At 42.1% G+C, this 26399-nt stretch overlaps 1 protein-coding gene and 2 non-coding genes across 6 annotated transcripts in view; all 3 read right to left on the bottom strand.

Moving 5' to 3' along the window:
• The window catches only part of grik1a (glutamate receptor, ionotropic, kainate 1a), a 92964-nt gene extending 74090 nt beyond the window's left edge, over positions 1 to 18874 (bottom strand). For 2 of the 4 annotated variants that reach the window (XR_005040398.1, XM_036967581.1), the window contains exons 1-3: positions 18616 to 18874; positions 6599 to 6766; positions 5374 to 5468 (exon numbers count right to left, since the gene is read on the bottom strand). Coding sequence is in view for 3 of the 4 variants with exons in the window: in XM_036967581.1 (XP_036823476.1) it covers positions 5374 to 5468; positions 6599 to 6766; positions 18616 to 18730 (378 nt within the window). In the remaining variant the exon portion in view is untranslated. The remainder of the gene's footprint in view (positions 1 to 5373; positions 5469 to 6598; positions 6767 to 18615) is intronic. The other 2 variants (XM_036967580.1, XM_036967582.1) reach the window with 1 other exon arrangement.
• Positions 18875 to 21938: 3064 nt separating this feature from the next.
• trnal-cag lies at positions 21939 to 22021 on the bottom strand. Its single transcript has one exon. It is a non-coding gene; the product is annotated as a tRNA-Leu (tRNA).
• A 1441-nt stretch (positions 22022 to 23462) lies between these two features.
• On the bottom strand, positions 23463 to 23545 carry trnal-cag. Its single transcript has one exon. It is a non-coding gene; the product is annotated as a tRNA-Leu (tRNA).
• Between the last annotated feature and the right edge of the window lie 2854 nt (positions 23546 to 26399).

Raw genomic sequence — 26399 nt, 5'->3', positions numbered from 1 at the left:
GGTGTCATGTTATGGTGTCATGTCATCATGGTGTCATGTTATGGTGTCATGTCATCATGGTGTCATGCTATGGTGTCATGTCATCATGGTGTCATGTTATGGTGTCATGTTATCATGGTGTTATCATGGTGTCATGTCATCATGGTGTCATGTTATCATGGTGTCATGTCATCATGGTGTCATGTAATCATGGTGTCATGTCATCATGGTGTCATGTTATGGTGTCATGTCATCATGGTGTCATGCTATGGTGTCATGTTATGGTGTCATGGCATCATGGTGTCATGCTATGGTGTCATGCTATGGTGTCATGCTATCATGGTGATTTGTTATGGTGTCATGTCATCATGGTGTCATGTTATGGTGTCATGTCATGATGTCATGTCATCATGGTGTCATGTTATGGTGTCATGTTATCATGGTGTCATATTATGGTGTCATGCTATGGTGTCATGTCATCATGGTGTCATGTTAGGGTGTCATGTTATGGTGTCATGCTATGGTGTCATGTTATCATGGTGTCATGTTATGGTGTCATGTTATCATGGTGTCATGTCATCATGGTGTCATGCTATGGTGTCATGTCATCATGGTGTCATGTTATAGTGTCATGTCATCATGGTGTCATGTTATCATGGTGTCATGTTATGGTGTCATGTCATCATGGTGTCATGTCATGGTGTCATGTTATGATGTCATGTCATCATGGTGTCATATTAGGGTGTCATGCTATGGTGTCATGATATGGTGTCATGTCATCATGGTGTCATGTCATCATGGTGTCATGTTGTGGTGTTATGCTATGCTGTCATGTTATCATGGTGTCATGTTATGGTGTCATGTTATGGTATCATATTATGGTGTCATGTTATGGTATCATATTATGGTGTCAAGCTATGGTGTCATGTTATGGTGTCATATTATCGTGTCATGTCATCATGGTGTCATGTCATGGTGTCATGCTATGGTGTCATGTCATCACGGTGTCATGTCATCATGGTGTCATGTTAGGGTGTCATGTTATGGTGTCATGCTATGGTGTCATGTTATCATGGTGTCATGTCATGGTGTCATGTCATGGTGTCATGTCATCATGGTGTCATGTCATGGTGTCATGTTATGATGTCATGTCATCATGGTGTCATGTTAGGGTATCATGTTATGGTGTCTTGTCATCATGGTGTCATGTCATGGTGTCATGTTATGATGTCATGTCATCATGGTGTCATGTTAGGGTGTCATGTTATGGTGTCATGCTATGGTGTCATGTTATCATGGTGTCATGTTATGGTGTCATGTTATCATGGTGTCATGTCATCATGGTGTCATGTCATCATGGTGTCATGCTATGGTGTCATGTCATCATGGTGTCATGCTATGGTGTCATGTCATCATGGTGTCATGTTATCATGGTGTCATGCTATGGTGTCATGTCATCATGGTGTCATGTCATGGTGTCATGTCATCATGGTGTCATATTATGGTGTCATGTTATGGTGTCATGGCATCATGGTGTCATGTTATGGTGTCATGCTATGGTGTCATGTTATCATGGTGTCATGTTATGGTGTCATGCTATGCTGTCATGTCATCATGGTGTCATGTTATGGTGTCATGTTATCATGGTGTCATGTCATCATGGTGTCATGTCATCATGGTGTCATGCTATGGTGCCATGTCATCATGGTGTCATGTTATCATGGTGTCATGCTATGGTGTCATGTCATCATGGTGTCATGTTATGGTGTCATGTCATCATGGTGTCATGTTATGGTGTCATGTCATCATGGTGTCATGTTATCATGTAATCATGGTGTCATGTTATGGTGTCATGTTATCATGGTGTCATGTCATCATGGTGTCATGTCCTTATGGTGTCATGTCATCATGGTGTCATGTCATCATGGTGTCATGTTATGGTGTCATGGCATCATGGTGTCATGTTATGGTGTCATGCTATGGTGTCATGCTATGGTGTCATGTTATCATGGTGTCATGTTATGGTGTCATGTTATCATGGTGTCATGTCATCATGGTGTCATGTTATGGTGTCATGTCATCATGGTGTCATGTTATCATGGTGTCATGCTATGGTGTCATGTCATCATGGTGTCATGTCATGGTGTCATGTCATCATGGTATTATATTATATTATATTATGGTGTCATGCTATGGTGTCATGCTATGGTGTCATGTTATCATGGTGTCATGTCATCATGGTGTCATGTTATGGTGTCATGTCATCATGGTGTCATGCTATGGTGTCATGTTATGGTGTCATGTCCTCATGGTGTCATGTCATCATGGTGTCATGTTATGGTGTCATGGCATCATGGTGTCATGTTATGGTGTCATGCTATGGTGTCATGCTATGGTGTCATGTTATCATGGTGTTATCATGGTGTCATGTTATCATGGTGTCATGTCATCATGGTGTCATGTCATCATGGTGTCATGTTATGGTGTCATGTTATCATGGTGTCATGTCATCATGGTGTCATGTTATGGTGTCATGTCATCATGGTGTCATGTTATGGTGTCATGTCATCATGGTGTCATGCTATGGTGTCATGTCATCATGGTGTCATGTTATGGTGTCATGTTATCATGGTGTTATCATGGTGTCATGTCATCATGGTGTCATGTTATCATGGTGTCATGTCATCATGGTGTCATGTTATGGTGTCATGTTATCATGGTGTCATGTCATCATGGTGTCATGTTATGGTGTCATGTCATCATGGTGTCATGCTATGGTGTCATGTTATGGTGTCATGGCATCATGGTGTCATGCTATGGTGTCATGCTATGGTGTCATGCTATCATGGTGATTTGTTATGGTGTCATGTCATCATGGTGTCATGTTATGGTGTCATGTCATGATGTCATGTCATCATGGTGTCATGTTATGGTGTCATGTTATCATGGTGTCATATTATGGTGTCATGCTATGGTGTCATGTCATCATGGTGTCATGTTAGGGTGTCATGTTATGGTGTCATGCTATGGTGTCATGTTATCATGGTGTCATGTTATGGTGTCATGTTATCATGGTGTCATGTCATCATGGTGTCATGCTATGGTGTCATGTCATCATGGTGTCATGTTATAGTGTCATGTCATCATGGTGTCATGTTATCATGGTGTCATGTTATGGTGTCATGTCATCATGGTGTCATGTCATGGTGTCATGTTATGATGTCATGTCATCATGGTGTCATATTAGGGTGTCATGCTATGGTGTCATGATATGGTGTCATGTCATCATGGTGTCATGTCATCATGGTGTCATGTTGTGGTGTTATGCTATGCTGTCATGTTATCATGGTGTCATGTTATGGTGTCATGTTATGGTATCATATTATGGTGTCATGTTATGGTATCATATTATGGTGTCAAGCTATGGTGTCATGTTATGGTGTCATATTATCGTGTCATGTCATCATGGTGTCATGTCATGGTGTCATGCTATGGTGTCATGTCATCACGGTGTCATGTCATCATGGTGTCATGTTAGGGTGTCATGTTATGGTGTCATGCTATGGTGTCATGTTATCATGGTGTCATGTCATGGTGTCATGTCATGGTGTCATGTCATCATGGTGTCATTTCATGGTGTCATGTTATGATGTCATGTCATCATGGTGTCATGTTAGGGTATCATGTTATGGTGTCTTGTCATCATGGTGTCATGTCATGGTGTCATGTTATGATGTCATGTCATCATGGTGTCATGTTAGGGTGTCATGTTATGGTGTCATGCTATGGTGTCATGTTATCATGGTGTCATGTTATGGTGTCATGTTATCATGGTGTCATGTCATCATGGTGTCATGTCATCATGGTGTCATGCTATGGTGTCATGTCATCATGGTGTCATGCTATGGTGTCATGTCATCATGGTGTCATGTTATCATAGTGTCATGCTATGGTGTCATGTCATCATGGTGTCATGTCATGGTGTCATGTCATCATGGTGTCATATTATGGTGTCATGTTATGGTGTCATGGCATCATGGTGTCATGTTATGGTGTCATGCTATGGTGTCATGTTATCATGGTGTCATGTTATGGTGTCATGCTATGCTGTCATGTCATCATGGTGTCATGTTATGGTGTCATGTTATCATGGTGTCATGTCATTATGGTGTCATGCTATGGTGTCATGTCATCATGGTGTCATGTTATCATGGTGTCATGCTATGGTGTCATGTCATCATGGTGTCATGTTATGGTGTCATGTCATCATGGTGTCATGTTATGGTGTCATGTCATCATGGTGTCATGTTATCATGGTGTCATGTAATCATGGTGTCATGTTATGGTGTCATGTTATCATGGTGTCATGTCATCATGGTGTCATGTCCTTAGGGTGTCATGTCATCATGGTGTCATGTCATCATGGTGTCATGTTATGGTGTCATGGCATCATGGTGTCATGTTATGGTGTCATGCTATGGTGTCATGCTATGGTGTCATGTTATCATGGTGTCATGTTATGGTGTCATGCTATGCTGTCATGTCATCATGGTGTAATGTTGTGGTGTCATGTCCTCATGGTGTCATGTCCTCATGGTGTCATATTATGGTGTCATGTCCTCATGGTGTCATGTCCTCATGGTGTCATGTCATGGTGTCATGTCATCATGGTGTCATGTCTTCATGGTGTCATGTTATGATGTCATGTCCTCATGGTGTCATGTTATGGTGTCATGTCTTCATGGTGTCATTTTATGGTGTCATGTCTTCATGGTGTCATATTATGGTGTCATGTCCACATGGTGTCATGTTAAGGTGTCATGTCCTCATGGTGTCATGTCATGGTGTCATGTCTTCATGGTGTCATGTTATGGTGTCATGTCTTCATGGTGTCATGTTATGGTGTCATGTCTTCATGGTGTCATGTTATGGTGTCATGTCCTCATGGTGTCATGTTACGATGTCATGTCTTCATGGTGTCATGTTAAGGTGTCATGTTATGGTGTCATGTCTTCACGGTGTCATGTCTTCATGGTGTCATGTTATGGTGTCATGTCTTCACGGTGTCATGTTATGGTGTCATGTTATGGTGTCATGTCTTCATGGTGTCATGTTATGGTGTCATGTCTTCATGGTGTCATGTTATGGTGTCATGTCTTCATGGTGTCATGTTAAGGTGTCATGTTATGGTGTCATGTCTTCACGGTGTCATGTCATGGTGTCATGTCTTCATGGTGTCATGTTATGATGTCATGTCCTCATGGTGTCATGTTATGATGTCACGTCATGTGTTACAGTATGTGATTTATTTTTCAGATGTTATTTTATAGTAACTCTGAATGTGATATTGTCTAACTTTATCTAATGTTATGTTGTAATGTGATGCTCTTTCACCTCCAGGGCGTTACAGATGGACTGGACAGCACTGACTGAGGAGCTGTGGGACGGGCCAAACACTGCAGATACACCCAGAGCCAACTGGTCACACACTGGGGAGGAGGGGAGAGGAGATGTGAGGGGAGGAGGGGAGACGGGATAGGAGCGGGGAGGGGTTGAGGGGAGGAGGAGAGAGGATAGGGAAGGGGGGTGAGGGGAGGAGGGGATTAGGGGAGAGGAGGGGAGGGGAGAGGAGATGGGAGGGGGGTGAGGGGAGGAGGGGATTAGGGGAGAGGAGATGGGAGGGGGTGAGGGGAGGGGGTGAGTGGAGGAGGGGATTAGGGGAGAGGGGGAGAAGGGAGGAGAGGTGAGGGGGGAGGGGGATGAGAGGAGAGTGGAGGAAGAGAGAAGAGGGGGAGGGGAGAGGAGGAGAATGAGGAGAGGAGGAGGAGAGGTGATGGGGTGAGGGGCGAAGAGAGGAGGGGAGAGGAGGAGAAGGGAGGAGAGGTGAGGGGGGAGGGGAGGAGGATGAGGGGAGGAGAGGGAAGGAAAGGAAAGGAGAAGGAAGGAAAGGAGAGGGAAGGGGAGAAAAGGGGAGGGGAGGAAAGAGGGGGGATGAAATGAGAGGGAAGGAAAGTAGAGGGGAGGGGAGGAAAGGAGAGGGGAGGGGAGGAAAGTAGAGGGAAGGGGAGGAAAGGGGAGGGGAGTAAAGAGGGGGGATGAAATGAGAGGGGATGAAAGGAGAGGGGAGGAAAGTAGAGGGGAGTGGAGGAAAGGAGAGGGGAGGGGAGGAAAGTAGAGGGAAGGGGAGGAAAGGGGAGGGGAGGAAAGAGGGGCGATGAAATGAGAAGGGATGAAAGGAGAGGGGAGGAAAGGAGAGGGGAGGGGAGGAAAAGAGAGGGGAGGGGAGGAAAGGAGAGGGAAGGGGAGGAAAGGAGAGGGGAGGGGAGGAAAGGAGAGGGGAGGGGAGGAAAGGAGAGGGGAGGGGAGGAGAGGGGAGGGGAGGAAAGGAGAGGGGATGAAAGGAGAGGGGAGGGAGGAAAGGAGAGGGGATGAAAGGAGAGGGGATGAAAGGAGAGGGGAGGGGAGGAAAGAAAGGTAGGAAAGGAGAGGGGAGGAAAGGAGAGGGGAAGAAAAAGAAAAAAGAGAAAATAAAGACAGTAAAAGCAGTAATGATTTTGGGTGCATTTAGAATAGACAATACTAATCTGATGTAAAACTATTCCATCACCCCCGCCGTTACCTCTCCTGGAGGCCTCGAAGCTGTCGAAGAGGTTGATTCTCTGGATGTCGTAGGTCAGAGTGGTGTTGGGCATTAAGGTCCGGTTCCTGTTGATGTTGCTCACTGCAAACTTAAACGCCAACTCCTCTACACTCACCAACTCACTCTCACGAGTCTCAAAGATACCACCTGGAGGGAGGAAATGAAGGAGGGGGAGAGGGGGAGAGAGGGGAGAGAGGGGAGAGAGGTAAGGGGAGAGGGGAGAAGGGGAGAGAGGGTAGGGGACAAGAGGAGAGAGGATAGAAGGGGAGAGAGGGAAGAGACGGGAGAGAGGGGAGAGGGGAGGGGACAAGGAGAGAGGGGAGTTGGAGAGAGAGAGAGGGGGAGATAGGGGAGAGGGGGAGAGGGGAGAGAGGGAAAGAGGGGAGAAGGGGAGAGAGGGAGAGAGGGGGGAGAGGGGAGAAGGGGAGAAGGGGAGAGGGGGAGCGAGGGGAGAGAGAGAGGGGGAGAGAGGGGAGAGGGGAGAGAGGGGAGAAGGGGAGAGGGGGAGCGAGGGGAGAGAGAGAGGGGGAGAGAGGGGAGAGGGGAGAGAGGGGAGAAGGGGAGAAGGGGAGAGGGGGAGCGAGGGGAGAGAGAGAGGGGGAGAGAGGGAGAAGGGGAGAGAGGGAGATGGCGGTAGAGGGAAAAAGAGAGATAGTGAACTAGTTCACTCGTAATAAATAAATACATACAAACAAAGCCATCAGTTGAGTTGGAGATTTAAAAAATAAATAACAGAGGGAAGAAAAGAAAAAGAGAGAAAAACTCTAACTGATGAGAAGGAATTAACAAATTAGCAGGGGATGGAGAAAGTTAATTATGCAACGAAGCCAGAAAGCAATTATTTAGTTATTTGTAAAAAACAAGTTGGAAACAAAACATGCAGGGTATCGCCTTATCTAATGAATAATGGTTTATGTAAATTACATGTCCCTGTCCCAAATGATTCACTATAGTGCACTACCTTCGTCCAGAGCCCTATGGGAAAAGTAGTGCACTACCTTCGACCAGAGCCCTATGGGAAAAGTAGTGCACTACCTTCGACCAGAGCCCTATGGGAAAAGGAGTGCACTACCTTCGACCAGAGCCCTATGGGAAAAGTAGTGCACTACCTTCGACCAGAGCCCTATGGGAAAAGGAGTGCACTACCTAGGGAATAGGGTGGTTTTTGGGGATACATGTCGGTTTATGTAAAATGCATGGCTTTGTGCAATGGGGGATTACTTCTCCATGTTATTATGAACGATTAGATTCAACAGCCTGACCCAGTACACTGAGAATGGAATGATTTCACTACTTTATCTACAATACTTGATCTACAATACATTATCTACTATACATGATCTGCAATACATGATCTACTATACATGATCTGCAATACATGATCTACAATACATGATCTGCAATACATGATCTGCAATACATGATCTACAATACATGATCTACAATACATTATCTACAATACATGATCTGCAATACATGATCTGCAATACATGATCTACAATACATGATCTACTATACTTTATCTACAATACATGATCTACAATACATTATCTACTATACATGATCTGCAATACATGATCTACAATACATGATCTACTATACATTATCTACAATACATGATATACTATACATGATCTACAATACATGATCTGCAATACATTATCTACAATACTTTATCTACAATACATGATCTGCAGTACATGATCTGCAATACATTATCTACAATACTTTATCTACGATACATGATCTGCAATACATGATCTACTATACATTATCTGCTATACATGATCTACAATACATGATCTACAATACATGATCTGCAATACATGATCTACTATACATTATCTGCTATACATGATCTACAATACATGATCTACAATACATGATCTACAATACATGATCTGCAATACATGATCTGCTATACATTATCTGCAATACATGATATGCACTACATTATCTACAATACATTATATGCACTACATTATCTACAATCCTTTATCTGCAATACTTTATCTACAATAAATGAAGATATGGAGAGAGGGGGGAGGGAGGAAGATATGGAGGGAGAGAGGGGTGGATATGGAGGGAGAGAGGGGGGAGGGAGGAAGATATGGAGGGAGAGAGGGGGAGGAAGGAAGATATGGAGGGGGGGATGGATGGAGAGATAGAAAGATGGCGCTAACCCTACTGCACTTCCTGTACTGCGCTAACCCTACTGCACTTCCTGTACTGCACTAACCCTACCTCACTTCCTCTACTGCGCTAACCCTACTGCACTTCCTGTACTGTGCTAACCCTACTGCACTTCCTGTACTGCGCTAACCCTCTACAGCGCTAACCCTACTGCACTAACCCTACCTCACTTCCTCTACTGTCCTACCCTACTGCACTTCCTGTACTGCGCTAACCCTCTACAGCGCTAACCCTACTGCACTAACCCTACCTCACCTCCTCTACTGTGCTAACCCTACTGCACTTCCTGTACTGTGCTAACCCTACTTCACTTTCTATACTGCACTCCCTCTACAGCGCTAACCCTACTGCACTTCCGGTACTGTGCTAACCCTACTGCACTCCCTCTACAGCGCTAACCCTACTGCGCTAACCCTACTGCACTCCCTCTACAGCGCTAACCCTACTGCACTTCCTGTACTGCACCCCCACCCTACTGCACTCCCCCCTACACTGCACCCTATTCACTACACACAGTTGAGAGAGGGGGAGGGAGGAAGATATGGAGGGAGAGAGGGGGGATATGGAGGGAGAGAGGGGGAGGAAGGAAGATATGGAGGGGGGATGGATGGAGAGATAGAAAGATGGCGCTAACCCTACTGCACTTCCTGTACTGCGCTAACCCTACTGCACTTCCTGTACTGCACTAACCCTACCTCACTTCCTCTACTGCGCTAACCCTACTGCACTTCCTGTACTGTGCTAACCCTACTGCACTTCCTGTACTGCGCTAACCCTCTACAGCGCTAACCCTACTGCACTAACCCTACCTCACTTCCTCTACTGTGCTAACCCTACTGCACTTCCTGTACTGCGCTAACCCTCTACAGCGCTAACCCTACTGCACTAACCCTACCTCACCTCCTCTACTGTGCTAACCCTACTGCACTTCCTGTACTGTGCTAACCCTACTTCACTTTCTATACTGCACTCCCTCTACAGCGCTAACCCTACTGCACTTCCGGTACTGTGCTAACCCTACTGCACTCCCTCTACAGCGCTAACCCTACTGCACTTCCTGTACTGCACCCCCACCCTACTGCACTCCCCCCTACACTGCACCCTATTCACTACACACAGTTGATAATTATATTAATTGAAATGCTAATCCTTTAAATATGAACGGCCGCTCATTCTAAAATAATTGCATTGTGTTTATATTTACGCCCGAAGTCACAATGTCATCTCTGTTGGAATCTGGTCCGTCTGCTGGAGAGTTCAGTTCATCAGAGAGTCTCTGGTTAACTTCCCCAGAAGTCACAATGCCTTTCGTAGTTGTCGCTTTCTCAGCGGTTCTGGATAGCGTCTGTTGTTGTTTTCGCAAATAGTTTCCTGTTTAATCACATGCGGTTCAAAATGTTTAGAATATTTAACCCCATAATTAAGAAGTGGACTCAACCAAAGACACAGTAATGAGGGTTTCCTGTCCTTCATGAAATCCCCAAATAAAACGCACTCGTCATGACTGTCCCTTAGGTGTCCACGGACCTCTCCCACATTCTCAAAAAATATAAATATTGTTTAATTTAATCAAACTTTTGATTGTCCAAGTGTCTCTCTGTGTTCCACAATTTACATTCCAAATCTCAAACACGACAGAGCACAGAGCACAGAGCATAGAGCATAGAGCATTTTACGACCAACCATAAAAACAGTCGACTTCCCCTCTCTATGAGAGAGAGCTGTATAGCGGACCCACTGTAACCTGGGGCAACAGCTCTGGTGGACATTCCTGCAGTCAGCATGCCAATTGCGTGCTCCGTCAAAACTTTTTTTTGACATCTGTGGCATTGTGTTGTGTGACAAAACTGCAGATTTTAGAGTGCTCTTTTTATTGTCCCCAGAACAAGGTGCACCTGTGTAATGACCATGCTGTTTAATCAGCTTCTTGATATGCCACACCTGTCAGGTGGATGGATTATCTTGGCAAAAGGATGTAAAAATATTTGTGCACAAAAATTGAGAGAAATAAGCTTTGTTTTGCATATGGAACATTCCTGGGATTTTTTTTTCAGCTCATAAAACATGGGACCAACACTTAACATGTTGTGTTTATATTTTTGTTTTTTGTTCTGATACTGAGTGAGGGAGAGATGGAGGGAGGAAGAGATGGGGAGCGAGAGGAAGATAGAAAGAGAGGAGGACAACAGGGAGAGACCCTGTGACCTTCATATCCCTCAACCCCAAAAGAAGAACAGACGTGTCAGCTGTCTTGTACCAGAGAAACAGCTGGACATACAAATGGAGAGAGAGAGAGAGAGAGAGAGGATAGAGGGCACATCGGGCTAAAGGAGATAGACAGAGAGTGAGAGAGAGGATAGAGGGAACATCAGGCTAAAGGAGAGTGAGAAAGAGAGCGAGAGAGAGAGAGAGAGAGAGAGGATATAGGGAACATCATGCTAAAGGAGGGAAAGAGAGAGAGAGAGAGAGAGAGAGAGAGAGAGAGAATAGAGGGAACATCAGGCTAAAGGAGAGAGAGAGGATAGAGGGAACATCAGGCTAAAGGAGAGAGAGAGAGAGAGAGAGAGAGAAACTGTGAGAGAGAGAGAGAGAGAGAGAGAGAGGATAGAGGGAACATCAGGCTAAAGGAGAGAGAGAAAAAGACAGAGAGAGAGAGAGAGAGAGAGAGAAACAGAGAGAGAGAGAGGATAGAGGGAACATCAGGCTAAAGGAGAGAGAGAAAGAGACAGAGTGAGAGAGTGAGAGAGAAAAAGACAGAGGGAGAGAGAGAGAGACAGAGAGAGAGAGAGAGAGAAAGAGAGAGAGAGAGGATAGAGGGCACATCAGGCTAAAGGAGAGATAATTGAATTGAGTGCACCAGTTTTTTGCCCCACATGAGACCATCAATTTCACTCCCTCTCTCTCTCTGTCTCTTTCTCTGTCTGTCTGTCTCCTTTCTTATGAAGCTGAACTGAACAAAATTAGATGTGGCATCTGCTAGTCAAACCCTGCCCTGTCTTTGGAACATTTCAAAGCCCATTTCACACCAGACACACACACAGGGGGACGTTAACGTTCCAAACTAGAGGTCGACCGATTATGATTTTTCAACGCCGATACCGATTAATCGGCTGATTTTAAAAAAACTTTTTTTTTTGTAATAATGACAATTACAACAATACTGAATCAACACTTATTTTAACTTAATATAATACATCAATAAAAATCAATTTAGCCTCAAATAAATAATGAAACATGTTCAATTTGGTTTAAATAATGCAAAAACAAAGTGTTGGAGAAGAAAGTAAAAGTGCAATATGTGCCATGTAAGAAAGCTAACGTTTCAGTTTCTTGCTCAGAACATGAGAACATATGAAAGCTGGTGGTTCCTTTTAACATGAGACTTCAATATTCCAAGATAAGAGGTTTTAGTTTGTAGTTAATATAGTATTTATAGGACTATTTCTCTCTATACCATTTGTATTTCATATACCTTTGACTATTGGATGTTCTTATAGGTACTTTAGTATTGCCAGTGTAACAGTATAGCTTATGTCCCTCTCCTCGCCCCTACCTGGGCTCGAACCAGGAACTTCCAATAGTAAAATTCTGTCAAATTAGTTCGCAATGAGCCAGGCTGCCCAAACTGTTGCATATACCCTGACTCTGTGTGCAATGAACACAAGAGAAGTGACACAATTTCACCTGGTAAATATATTGCCTGCTAACCTGGATTTCTTTTAGCTAAATATGCAGGTTTAAAAATAAATACTTCTGTGTATTGATTTTAAGAAAGGCATGGTGTTTATGGTCAGGTACAGTCGTGGAACGATTGTGCTTTTTTCTCAAATGCGCTTTTGTTAAATCATCCCCCACCGTTGCATTGATTATAGGCAACGCAGGAAACGCTAGATAAACTAGTAATATCATCAACCATGTGTAGTTAACTAGTGATTATGTTAAGATTGATTGTTTTTTACAAGGTACGTTTAATGCTAGCTAGCAACTTACCTTGGCTTCTTACTGCATTCACGTAACAGGCAGGCTCCTCGTGGAGTGAGAGGCAGGTAGTTAGAGCGTTGGACTAGTTAACTAAAATTGCAACATTGAATCCCTGAGCTGACAATGTAAAAATCTGTCGTTCTGCCCCTGAACAGGCAGTTAACCCACTGTTCCTAGGCCATCATTGAAAATAAGAATGTGTTCTTTAACTGACTTGCCTAGTTAAAAAAAATATTAAATAAAGGTGTAAAAAAATGTACAAATAAAAAAGATCGGCAAAATCGGTGTCCAAAAATACCGATTTCCGATTGTTATGACAACTTGAAATCGGCCCTAATTAATCGGCCATTCCGATGAATCGGTCGACCTCTATTCCAAACCCATTCCACACCAGACTGACACACAGGGATCTTAACGATAATTGTTGTAATATAATACTTGACTGAATCTCTCTTTCTTGTTTTACACAACAAAAATGTATAAGCATACACTGAAAACTCTTTTCCCCTAGCACTACACAGCTGATTCAAATAATCATAATAATCATAAATTAGTTGATTACCACCTAAAGGCTCCGATGTTGGGGAAACTCTGCTATCTAATCTCAAAATCAAATCAAATGTATTTATATAGCCCTTCGTACATCAGCTGATATATCAAAGTGCTGTACAGAAACCCAGCCTAAAACCCCCAAACCGCAAGCAATGCAGGTGTAGAATGTACCTCTGCACGTCTGTCTGTCTGTCTTTCTGTCTGTCTGTCTGTCTGCCTGTCTGTCTGTCTGCCTGTCTGTCTGTCTGTCTGCCTGTCTGTCTGTCTGCCTGCCTGCCTGTCTGTCTGTCTTTATGCAACACTTTACATTCAGGACTAACATGTCATTTTTTTTGCAGTATTACTTTAGTGCCTTGTTGCAAACAGGATGCATGTTTTGGAATATGTTTTATTCTGTACAGGATTTCTTCCTTTATGTTAGTGTTGTGGAGTAACTACAACGTTGTTGATCCATCCTCTGTTATCTCCTATCACAGTCATTAACCTCTTAATGGTTTTAACCTCTAAAAGTTTAAAGGAAGCACCAGATCAATGTGCAGAGGTACAAGGTATTTGAGGTAGATATGTACATGAAGGCAGGGTAAAGTGACTAGACATCAGGATAGATAATAATAAGGTTTTTGAGGTAGATATGTACATGAAGGCAGGGTAAAGTGACTAGGCATCAGGATAGATAATAATAAGGTATTTGAGGTAGATATGTACATGAAGGCAGGGTAAAGTGACTAGTCATCAGGATAGATAATAATAAGGTATTTGAGGTAGATATGTACATGAAGGCAGGGTAAAGTGACTAGTCATCAGGATAGATAATAATAAGGTTTTTGAGGTAGATATGTACATGAAGGCAGGGTAAAGTGACTAGGCATCAGGATAGATAATAATAAGGTATTTGAGGTAGATATGTACATGAAGGCAGGGTAAAGTGACTAGACATCAGGATAGATAATAATAAGGTATTTGAGGTAGATATGTACATGAAGGCAGGGTAAAGTGACTAGACATCAGGATAGATAATAATAAGGTATTAGAGGTAGATGTGTACATGCAGGCAGGGTAAAGTGACTAGGCATCAGGATAGATAATAATAAGAATAAAATAAAGAACAGAGTAGCAGTGGGAAATTATGAGTGTAAAAGTATAACGATCTGACTGTTCTAGAATGTTCCTCAGTGTTCTAGAATGTTACTCAGTATTCTAGAATGCTCCCCAATCACACTGTTGTAGAACGTTCCTAAGACTCTTCTAGAAATGTTCCTCAATAACTGTTCTAGAATTTTCTACTATCAGACTATTCTAGAATGTTCCAGAATTAGCCGCCATTCAGTCACAGAGGTGAAAATTATTTTACACTGTGACTCAACAGGAGCGTACTTCTGAAACTCGGTGACATCTATTAACCCCACTCTGTCTCTGCATTCTCCCAAACAAGTCTCCAAGCCATTTGTGTCTGGGGAGAATCACCCATTTATTCACTGTGAAATGCATTCAATTTCAGAGGCACCTATTACCAGTCCCATTCAATCAACAATCACCTCTTGACCCTCTCATTCTGTTTTAATCTACTCATTGGGTGCATCCCAATAATCCCTGAAGGGTACACCAACCTAAAAGCACTGGATTGGTGGATGCATGGGTTTTAAATCAATGGAAGTGAACAAGTGTACACTTTTGGGAGATCTGCTTTCTCCATAGAGATGGAAAGAGGTTACAATCTTATATCCATCCATTAAATTATGGCCTCTGTGAGCACATGGGCAGCGCCATTGAGGCCATCTCCATTCTGAAGTAGTCAAATATCTTCTTCACGATTGGCTGGTTGGACATGACTCCAACAGGGTCATCAGGAGCGATCAGCCAATGAAATTGGAAGTCCCACCTAAGGCTGTTGCGGTGACCGTATTATCACCACACCGGCGGTCACAAATCACTAAGGCAGACAAATTCCAGTGCTTTAAGACCTTAACCATTGTGCCAGTGCCGAAGCAGTCGACCGCATCAAGCCTGAATGACTTCCGACCTGTTGCACTCACCCCCACGATCATGAAGTGTTTTTCGAAAAGACTGGTTTTGGCCTACCTTAAGTCCTGCCTTCCTCCAACAGTGGATCACCTACCGACCAAACAGGTTTACAGAGGACGCCATCTCCACAGCTTTACACTCTGCCCTGACCTATCTGGACAAAACCAACACCTATGTGAGAATGCTGTTCATAGACTTTAGCTCAGCATTCAATACAGTCATTCCCTCTAGGCTGGTCACCAAACTCCATGACCTAGGGATCAGCCCCTCTCTCTGTAACTGGACTTAGGACTTCCTGACCAACAGACCCCAGTCTGTCAGGTTAGACAACTTCACTTCCTCAACACAGAATCTGAACACCGGTGTGCCACAGGGCTGCGTGCTGAGTCCCCTCCTGTACTCCCTCTTCACCTACGACTGCATTCCTGTACACGGTTCCAACACCATAGTCAAGTTCACAGACGACACTACGGTGGTAGGTCTGATCAGTGACAATGACGAGTCAGCCGACAGGGAGGAGGTCAAGCACCTGGCTGCATGGTGCGCTGACAACAACCTGGCCCTCAATACAAAGAAAACCAAGGAGCTTATTGTGGATTACAGGAAGTCTAAAAGCTGCAGCCATGCCCCAGTTCTCATTGACGGCACTGAGGTGGCGCGTGTGCCCAGCTTCAAATTCCTGGGTGTCTTCATCTACGAGGACCACTCCTGGACCCTCAACACCTCAACCCTGGTCAAAAAGGCACAGCCGGGCCTGCACTTTTTGAGGAGGCTGAAGAAGGCCCGCCTGTCTCCCAAGATCCTGGTGAACTTTTACGGCTGCATGGTCAAGCGCAATCTGACTAACTGCGCCACAGTGTGGTTTGGCGGATACTCACATCACTGGTGCCCAACTCCCTGCCATTGTAGACCTCCAGTGCAAGCAGTGTCTGCATTGGGCGCTGCATCATCAGGAACCCTTCACATCCATGCCACAAACTGTTTGCCCTCCTACCATCAGGCAGGCGGTGCAGATCTCTACGTTTCCACACTAGCAGGCTCAAGAACAGTTTATTTCTAGCTACTGTAACCCTGCTGAATTCTGTGACACGCTACTAGCCATATCCACCCGCCCACTGCTTAGTACTGCCTCTCAGGGACCTACTCTACTTTGCACTCTTCACGGTCCTACTGGACTCTGACATTGCTTTGCAAAGTCTGATTAAGGACATTATTCAGTTGTACATGTACATGACTATCTCGGTAACCTCATTGCTGCTCTCCCTGTATTTCAGTTGCATGCCTCCTTGCCCTTTCAATTTGCCTTCATTGCACATTTAGACTTGCCATTTGTACTTGCCATTTGCCTTCATTGCATATTTGTACATCCCACTTAATAACATACATTGTATTTAATTGTTTCACTTGAAAAAATGTTGTACTCTTTTATTTGCACTTCTGGCCAGATGCTAACTGCATTTCAATGTACTGTACTTGTACTTGTTCAATGACAATAAAGTTGGATCTAATCTAATCTATCACGGTAATTAGGCTTCTCCCACATCTGATGCTGCTGCTGGTCATTAGTAGCCTACCAAACTTGCTAACTGCCTGGTACTCGGCACTCTGTTGTTCCTCTAGTCACTCTGACATCAATGCAAATGTAATCGAAAATCTAATCAAACACCTTATGAGAGCCCATGAGCTCATGTTGCGCAACATTTCTATAGGTAAAGCAATTGCTGATGGCCTCTATTAAAAAGAGGAGGATCCCATCCAATTCATCCCAAAGGTGTTCACTGGAGTTGAGGTCTGTGCTCTGTGCGGGCCAGTCAAGTTCGTTCACACTGATCTCGACAAACCTTTTCTGTATGGACTTCGCTTTGTGCACGGGGGAATTGTCATGCTGAAACAGGAAAGGACCTTCCCCAATCTGTTGCCCCAAAGTTGGAAGCACATAACCGTCTGGAATGTCATTGTATGCTGTAGCGTTAATATTTTCCTTCACTAGAACTAAGGGGCCCGAACCATGAAAAACAGCCCCAGACTTTATTCCTCCTCCACCAAACTTTACAGTTGGCACTATGCATTGGGACAGATAGCATTCTCCTGGCATCCGTCAAACCCAGATTAGTCCATCAGACTGCCAGATCTATGGTGAATCATGGTGGTTAGCATCATGCTGTGGGGATGTTTTTCAGCGGCAGGGACTGGGAGACTAGTCAGGATCGAGGGAAAGATGAACAGAGCAAAGTACGGAGAGATTGTTGATGAAAACCTGCTCCAGAGCGCTCCGGACCTCAGACTGGGACGAAGGTTCACCTTCCAACAGGACAATGACCCTAAGCACACAGCCAAGACAATGCAGGAGTGGCTTCGGGACAAGTCTTTGAATGTCCTTGATTGGCCCAGCCAGAGCCCAGACTTGAACCTGATTGAACATCTCTGGAGAAACCTGAAAATAGCTGTGCAGCGACGCTTCCCATCCAACCTGACAGAGCTTGAGAGGATCTGCAGAGAAGAATGGGAGAAACTCCCCAAATACAGGTGTGCCAAGCTAGTAGCATCAGACCCAAGAAGACTCCAGGCTGTAATCGCTGCCAAAGATGCTTCAACAAGGTACTGAATAACGGGTCTGAATACTTAGGTAAATGTGGTATTTCAGTAACATTTTTATAAATTAGCAACAATTTCTCAAAACCTGTTATTGCTTTGTCATTATGCGTTATCGTGTGTAGATTTATGAGAATTTTTATTTATTTTTTAATCCATTTTAGAATATGGCTGTAATGTAAAAAGTCAAGGGTCTGAATACTTTCTGAATGCACTGTGTGTGCATATATATATATATATATATATATATATATATATATATATATATATATATATATATATTTCTAAATGGTTTGAGAAGAACAACATTGGCAATTCAGGCATAGCATATATGCAGTGAAAATGTATTGGGACTATAGCCTACTTACTACAGAACGGTTATTAATTGGGTTATGTTACATAGGCGTTTTAAAGTCACGTTAGAAAAACTTCTGAGCGGTAGATCTCGGCTTGTATTTGGGACTCGCAAAAGTGATCTTGGCTCAGTCAGAAAAGGTTAGTGACCAATGGACTATACCAACCATAGACGTGGATACTAGGCTAGAGAACAGATACTACTTTCGACAATAGATACTACTATTGCAGATACAATTCTCTATATGAAACCAATAGTATATATAGTATTGGTATTAGGCTATACCGCCCATTGCATTTACCTATTCTGAGTACTTGCTGTGAACTCCGGCTGAACTGCACCGTGAAGAGTACCAGCCAGGGAAACAGGCTCTTCCTCCTCTCCATACTCCCGTAATCCAACTTTACGTTAATCATACCGATACCGACAGCGTGAAATAACACGTAGTATGATCCATGCAGAGAATAATCCGGAGAACAGTCCCCATCGCCTCGAAGATTTCAGGCATTCCTCGGAAGATAAATAGATGCTCCCCCAACTATGGTTCCTCTCTCTCTGTCTCTCTCGCTCTCTTTTCGTTTGTTTGCGCTCTCGGTTTCCACTAGTTACCACAGCTACAAAGTCAAAATGGTCTATTTCGTAAAAATGTATGAAAACAAACATGAGCTTTTTGGTCTTAATTTAGTGCTAGGCATAAGGTTTGCAGTGTGGTTAGATTTAAAATCACATTTGAAGAAGATAAATTGTAGAAATGTGCACGGTTTATGACTTTAAGGCTGTGGTAACTAGTGACGACTCTCGCTTGCTCAACTCAGCTACGCACATCTCAAATCCATTTACGTTCACGTGGTTATTCCATTATTCCAAACTGAGCGTTTACTTTGCCATCCAAAATGTAATTGGTTAAATGTAATCTCTCTCTCTCTCTCTCTCCCTTCACCAAACATGAAAGTAATTGTTTGAGGATGAGGACAGTTTGATGAATAAGCTTTACATAAAGGTTCACCTCCATGCAAGCCAGTGATTAGACAGTCAGCATATAGAAGTTTCAATGCAAATTATTATTTTTTTTATCTCAATATCAAATAATTTCTTGGTAATAATTAAGTACTGTACCTTACTGTGATTGTTTTTAAATTAAAATGGTCAACAACAACAAAAAAAGAGAACCGCAAAGAGCAACTCCCTCTGGGAGTGGTCTGGGTGGGGAGAGGAAAACTAGCTGTTATCAGTAGTTCTACTCCCTCTGATCAATGTTTCAGTAGGTCTACTCCCTCTGATCAATGTTTCAGTAGGTCTACTCCCTCTGATCAATGTTTCAGTAGGTCTACTCCCTCTGATCAATGTTTCAGTAGGTCTACTCCCTCTGATCAATGTTTCAGTAGGTCTACTCCCTCTGATCAATGTTTCAGTAGGTCTACTCCCTCTGATCAATGTTTCAGTAGGTCTACTCCCTCTGATCAATGTTTCAGTATGATGTTTCAGTATAATGCTGAAACATTGATTGCTGTATGTTAGTGACTCTTGTTTTGTTTAAGGTGAAAATGCCGTTTAAACATCAATGGAAAAATCGTTATTTTATTTAGGGCCAAATTTGATAGATTATTTTGTTGTTGTTGATAAATCTCGATGAAGTAATGCCATTATCTTGATTATTAATCATTTGAATCGTTTGACAGCCTTACTGTTTATGTTTGTGGCGGTAGTCTAGTGCGTTCACTATAACCATTTTCAGAGTGGAACCAACTTGGATGTAGCACACCAATGGTTGTGACCGTTTGACATCTTTTTTATTAATACATTTTATATTTAGACATTCCCTCGACCCTTTAAAGTAATCTTTTCAATACTGGGTAAAACAACAAATTAATGAATATCGACATTAAGAAAGTATAAGTCTTGTATAATGCGCTAACGTGCAGATGTCGTAAGGAGTTTCTAAACGGGTTATTTGTCTCCATCTAGTGTTAGAACAGTTGTACTACAACCTGACTGACTTCATTAGAGATCAACCAACAATAACTGACTTTACATTAGTCTAAATAATGGTGTCGATGAATCAATCGGACACAAACTGGGGGCCGTTATCTGACATGATTGATAATTAAATGTGTTGTGTTTAAAAATTAAAATATCTGATCATATAAAATGCGTTGTGTTTATATTTCTTCCCCCCCCCAAAAAAAAAATCTGATAAACAAACAAATCTAAACCATCAAATGTCAAATCATATTTTTCGCCGAGATAGCCAGTCAATTTGAGTAACGTTATTGTGTATTCCACGTAAAGACGCAATTTTACGTTATTACGCGATGACATCACAACGTCATTTAGCAACAAATCGACCTGCCTCGAGCAAGGAAGTTTCCTTTAAAATTATTCATAAATATTATCCTGCCAACCACTATATGAAGAAGTTTAAGGAAAACATCAACTCAAATTGCTCCTTTTGTAATGACCACCCAGAAACAGTGTTGCATCTTTTTTGGCATTGTATTCATGTAAGAAAACTGTGGCAAGACATCAGTAGGTTTATAATTGAACACATTTATGAAGATTTTACACTATTGTGGAGAGATGTACTGTTTGGATTCTTTACATACAATAGAAATAAGCGGAATCATTTTTATGTAATTCATTTCATTATTCTTTTGGCCAAATTTCATATACACAAATGTAAATTTACAAACAGAAAACCACATTTTCGTACCCTACAAAAATAAATTGAACTGTATTTTAAGACGGTTAAATGCTCTACTAACAAAAAAAGCTGTTAGAATTGTAAGTATATGCATGTCCCTTAAGGTCCTTGTGTAATTGTAATGTGATATTGTACCCCCTAGCTCGATTGTCTATTGTTTGTAATCTATGTATGCTTGTGTTCCCTCATGTGCTTTATGTATTGATTTGAAATTAATAAAACAAATTTTTAAAAATAATAATAAAATAAAGACCTGCCTCGAGCAATTCCCCCTGGAAATTAGTTGGCAACGAGATTATGAACTCATCATGGCCAGAAAAGGTGAGGAATTTATTCTGCAATGGTCATGATATGTATAATAATGTATTATGTTGATAAATTAAATACTGTCTACTCGAGAAATGTAACATTGCTGTATTCAGACGTAACCTACAAAACGTCAATGGAAAAAAAGTCTGTTCTACCGTTAAACTACGGATCGCATAGAGGAAAACACTTGAGTTTATATACTTACTACTGTACAGTAGGACCAATGAAATGAGATGGGACGTTGCCTTCAAAACGGCAATGGAAAAAGTATCCTAATTTGTTGTAGACTATTTCGCGAGTATGAAATCATCAGTCGGAAAAGGTGAGGAATTTATTCTTCAATTATCATGGAAATGAAATAAATAGTAGGAAATAGATGACTATATATAATTATTTGAGATGTTTTACATTTTTATTTTATTTAACCAGGCACGTCCGTTATTAAGAACAATCCTGGACGAGGCTGAGCAAATTGTTCTCCGCCCTATGGGCTCCCTTTCACGGCCGGTTGTGATACAGCCTGGATTCAAACCAGGGTGTTTGTAGTGACGGCACTAGCGCTGAGATGCATTGCCTTACACCGCTGCGCCACTCGCGAGCCCAACAAAATAGACTGTCAGAAGTGGGATTCGAACCCACGCCTCCAGGGGAGACTGCGACCTGAACGCAGCGCCTTAGACCGCTCGGCCATCCTGACACACTAGATGCAAGAACAACAGTTAATGGTAGTCACTCTTCTCACTAACACAATTGCCTTTTCGATTTAGTTTCCTGTTTTATTGTTCTGAAATAGTGTCGTCATATATTCCAGCGACTGTTGCCTTCTGGGAAAACAATATTTCACCAATATAAACTGTTCGTACATATGGTTTAAAGTTTGCAGTGGGAGGAAAGCACATTTTCAAGTTAAATTTAGTTTTTACAAATTCCAGTTTTTGTGTGAAAACCATGTAGGCAGATGAGGTCACTGGAGACGACGAAGATACAGACCCGTACACTTTTGGTAGTTTGTGAAACACTTTCCCATGACGAATCACTGCCACCTGGTGGTCAATCCGGTGAATTTAATGTGAATAATCCATTCAGACTTCTAAACAGATAAGAGACTATTTACAGTTTCTCAATCTCATACATGCATTTTTTTTGTAACAACGTTGTCAGTTGTCGAAACGGTGTTCACAAGACACAAAACTAGGTGACAGTTTGCAAAACAGTACTTCTTATTTTATTTTTAAAATGTAGCTGTCTTCTCAAAACAAGTACATGAATCCAAACCAAATGATACCGTCAGAATCGCAAGTGCATTCTTTAAAACATGACTGTCTGCAAAAAAGATGAACACAAACATATATTTGTTGAGTCTAAGCTGACAAAACAGAAAGTTAGTCTGTCTTTTAGGTAGATTTGATTTCAGATCAATAGATTGTCTTTGCAGTAACTAAATCATGATGATCAAATTTGGAAATACAACTATCAAAAGATGCAGGAATTATGGGTAATTTACTGTCCTTTTTTAATGCATATTTCAACCCCCCCCCCCCCAAAAAAATGTATACACATCAAATTTAATATTATTCCTGATCAAAAGGAAAGAAATGAAATATCCACATTGTGTGATTCATTCATCACCATCATCGTAATCCAGATGCATGTATTTGATGTGAAGGCTGGTGGGCTCATCGGCTCGGCAACTTTCCACCGACGCAGAAACACAACCCACTAAATATAATATAGGCTCAATTAAATGAGCGATGCCCATGGTAATTTGTTGTATGTCTTTTTCGAGATTATGAACTCATCATGGCCAGAAAAGGTGAGGAATTTATTCTGCAATGGTCATGATATGTGTAATAATGTATTATGTTGATAAATTAAATATTGTCTACTCGAGAAATGTAATATTGCTGTATTCAGACGTAGCCTACAAAACGTCAATGGAAATAGTCTGTTCTACCGTTAAACTACGGATCGCATAGAGGAAAACACTTGAGTTTATATACTTACTACTGTACAGTAGGACCAATGAAATTGGTTGTGATACAGCCTGGATTCAAACCAGGGTGTTTGTAGTGACGGCACTAGCGCTGAGATGCATTGCCTTACACCGCTGCGCCACTCGCGAGCCCAACAAAATAGACTGTCAGAAGTGGGATTCGAACCCACGCCTCCAGGGGAGACTGCGACCTGAACGCAGCGCCTTAGACCGCTCGGCCATCCTGACACACTAGATGCAAGAACAACAGTTAATGGTAGTCACTCTTCTCACAAACACAATTGCCTTTTCGATTTAGTTTCCTGTTTTATTGTTCTGAAATAGTGTCGTCATATATTCCAGCGACTGTTGCCTTCTGGGAAAACAATATTTCACCAATATAAACTGTTCGTACATATGGTTTAAAGTTTGCAGTGGGAGGAAAGCACATTTTCAAGTTAAATTTAGTTTTTATAAATTCCAGTTTTTGTGTGAAAACCATGTAGGCAGATGAGGTCACTGGAGACGACGAAGATACAGACCCGTACACTTTTGGTAGTTTGTGAAACACTTTCCCATGACGAATCACTGCCACCTGGTGGTCAATCCGGTGAATTTAATGTGAATAATCCATTCAGACTTCTGAACAGATAAGAGACTCCACTATTTACAGTATTACAGTTTCTCAATCTCATACATGCATTTTTTTTGTAACAACGTTGTCAGTTGTCGAAACGGTGTTCACAAGACACAAAACTATGTGACAGTTTGCAAAACAGAACTTTTTAAATGTATTTTTAAAATGTAGCTGTCTTCTCAAAACAAGTACATCAATCCAAACCAAATGATACCGTCAGAATCGCAAGTGCATTCTTTAAAACATGACTGTCTGCAAAAAAGATGAACACAAACATATATTTGTTGAGTCTAAGCTGACAAAACAGAAAGTTAGTCTGTCTTTTAGGTAGATTTGATTTCAGATCAATAGATTGTCTTTGCAGTAACTAAATCATGATGATCAAATTTGGAAATACAACTATCAAAAGATGCAGGAATTATGGGTAATTTACTGTCCTTTTTTAATGCATATTTCAACCCCCCCCCCCCAAAAAAATGTATACACATCAAATTTAATATTATTCCTGATCAAAAGGAAAGAAATGAAATATCCACATTGTGTGATTCATTCATCACCATCATCGTAATCCAGATGCATGTATTCGATGTGAAGGCTGGTGGGCTCATCGGCTCGGCAACTTTCCACCGATGCAGAAACACAACCCACTAAAGAAATAAGGACCCTGGTGAATACAATGGAGGAACACAACTAATATCAACCAAGTCTCAAATCACACCGAAAACAAAGCTTTAATGTTGGAGATGATGTGTTTAGGAGTAAAACCCCAAAGTTACTTATAAAATAACTCAACTTTCTTCTCTGCAGTGTTGTCAAGAATCATAGCAGTTAGACAGTCCTCATCTTTCCTTATAGTCTACTACTACTGAAGACATTTAACATTTTGTGCAGCCTGCTACGTGTTGATATTCTGTGAGCAAAACACTTTTTACACTCAACTTTGTATTCATTGATGACAATTGTATTTAAAGTTTAGCAAAAAAATGGGTCTAAGATATTCGATCCAGGAAACAAAGGCAAGAACTTTATCTGACATCCTGAAAATCTATTTAATCATTTGACCATGGTTGGTTTGCTATAGGTCTGTTTAACCAGTTCATTTGACCAAGGTTGGTTTGCTATAGGTCTGTTTAACCAGTTCATTTGACCATGGTTGGTTTGCTATAGGTCCGTTTAACCAGTTCATTTGACCAAGGTTGGTTTGCTATAGGTCCGTTTAACCAGTTCATTTGACCATGGTTGGTTTGCTATAGGTCCGTTAAACCAGTTCATTTGACCAAGGTTGGTTTGCTATAGGTCCGTTTAACCAGTTCATTTGACCAAGGTTGGTTTGCTATAGGTCCGTTTAACCAGTTCATTTGACCAAGGTTGGTTTGCTATAGGTCCGTTTAACCAGTTCATTTGACCAAGGTTGGTTTGCTATAGTTCCGTTTAACCAGTTCATTTGACCAAGGTTGGTTTGCTATAGGTCCGTTTAACCAGTTCATTTGACCAAGGTTGGTTTGCTATAGGTCTGTTTAACCAGTTCATTTGACCATGGTTGGTTTGCTATAGGTCCGTTTAACCAGTTCATTTGACCAAGGTTGGTTTGCTATAGGTCCGTTTAACCAGTTCATTTGACCATGGTTGGTTTGCTATAGGTCCGTTAAACCAGTTCATTTGACCAAGGTTGGTTTGCTATAGGTCCGTTTAACCAGTTCATTTGACCAAGGTTGGTTTGCTATAGGTCCGTTTAACCAGTTCATTTGACCAAGGTTGGTTTGCTATAGGTCCGTTTAACCAGTTCATTTGACCAAGGTTGGTTTGCTATAGTTCCGTTTAACCAGTTCATTTGACCAAGGTTGGTTTGCTATAGGTCCGTTTAACCAGTTAATTTGACCAAGGTTGGTTTGCTATAGGTCCGTTTAACCAGTTCATTTGACCATGGTTGGTTTGCTATAGGTACGTGCAGCTGTCCTGGCCTCCTCTTCCTCTTCCTCCTTCAGTGCAGCTGTCCTGGCCTCCTCTTCCTCCTTCAGTGCAGCTATCCTGGCCTCCTCTTCCTCCTTCAGTGCAGCTGTCCTGGCCTCCTCTTCCTCCTTCAGTGCAGCTATCCTGGCCTCCTCTTCCTCCTTCAGTGCAGCTGTCCTGGCCTCCTCTTCCTCCTTCAGTGCAGCTATCCTGGCCTCCTCTTCCTCCTTCAGTGCAGCTGTCCTGGCCTGCTCTTCCTCCTTAATCTGCTCCTCTATGTGCCCTGGTTCTGGCTCTGGACACACGGAGAGAGATAACGATATTACTATGAAACTATATATATATATATACATATGAGTTGATTCGAGTAGACTACTGCTTGGCTGTAAAAGCTCCAGACCTCAGAGACTGGTTTGTACTGAAATACAGAGCGAAATGTTATGCTTGTTTTATCACATGTTGATTTAACTTGTTTAAAGGGCTTCATTCCAGTCTTCACTTTCTCCTATAATTAAA

This window comes from Oncorhynchus mykiss, chromosome Y (genome assembly GCF_013265735.2).
Source record: "Oncorhynchus mykiss isolate Arlee chromosome Y, USDA_OmykA_1.1, whole genome shotgun sequence".
NCBI lineage: Eukaryota > Metazoa > Chordata > Actinopteri > Salmoniformes > Salmonidae > Oncorhynchus > Oncorhynchus mykiss.
This window is presented reverse-complemented; position numbering and strand designations above follow the sequence as displayed.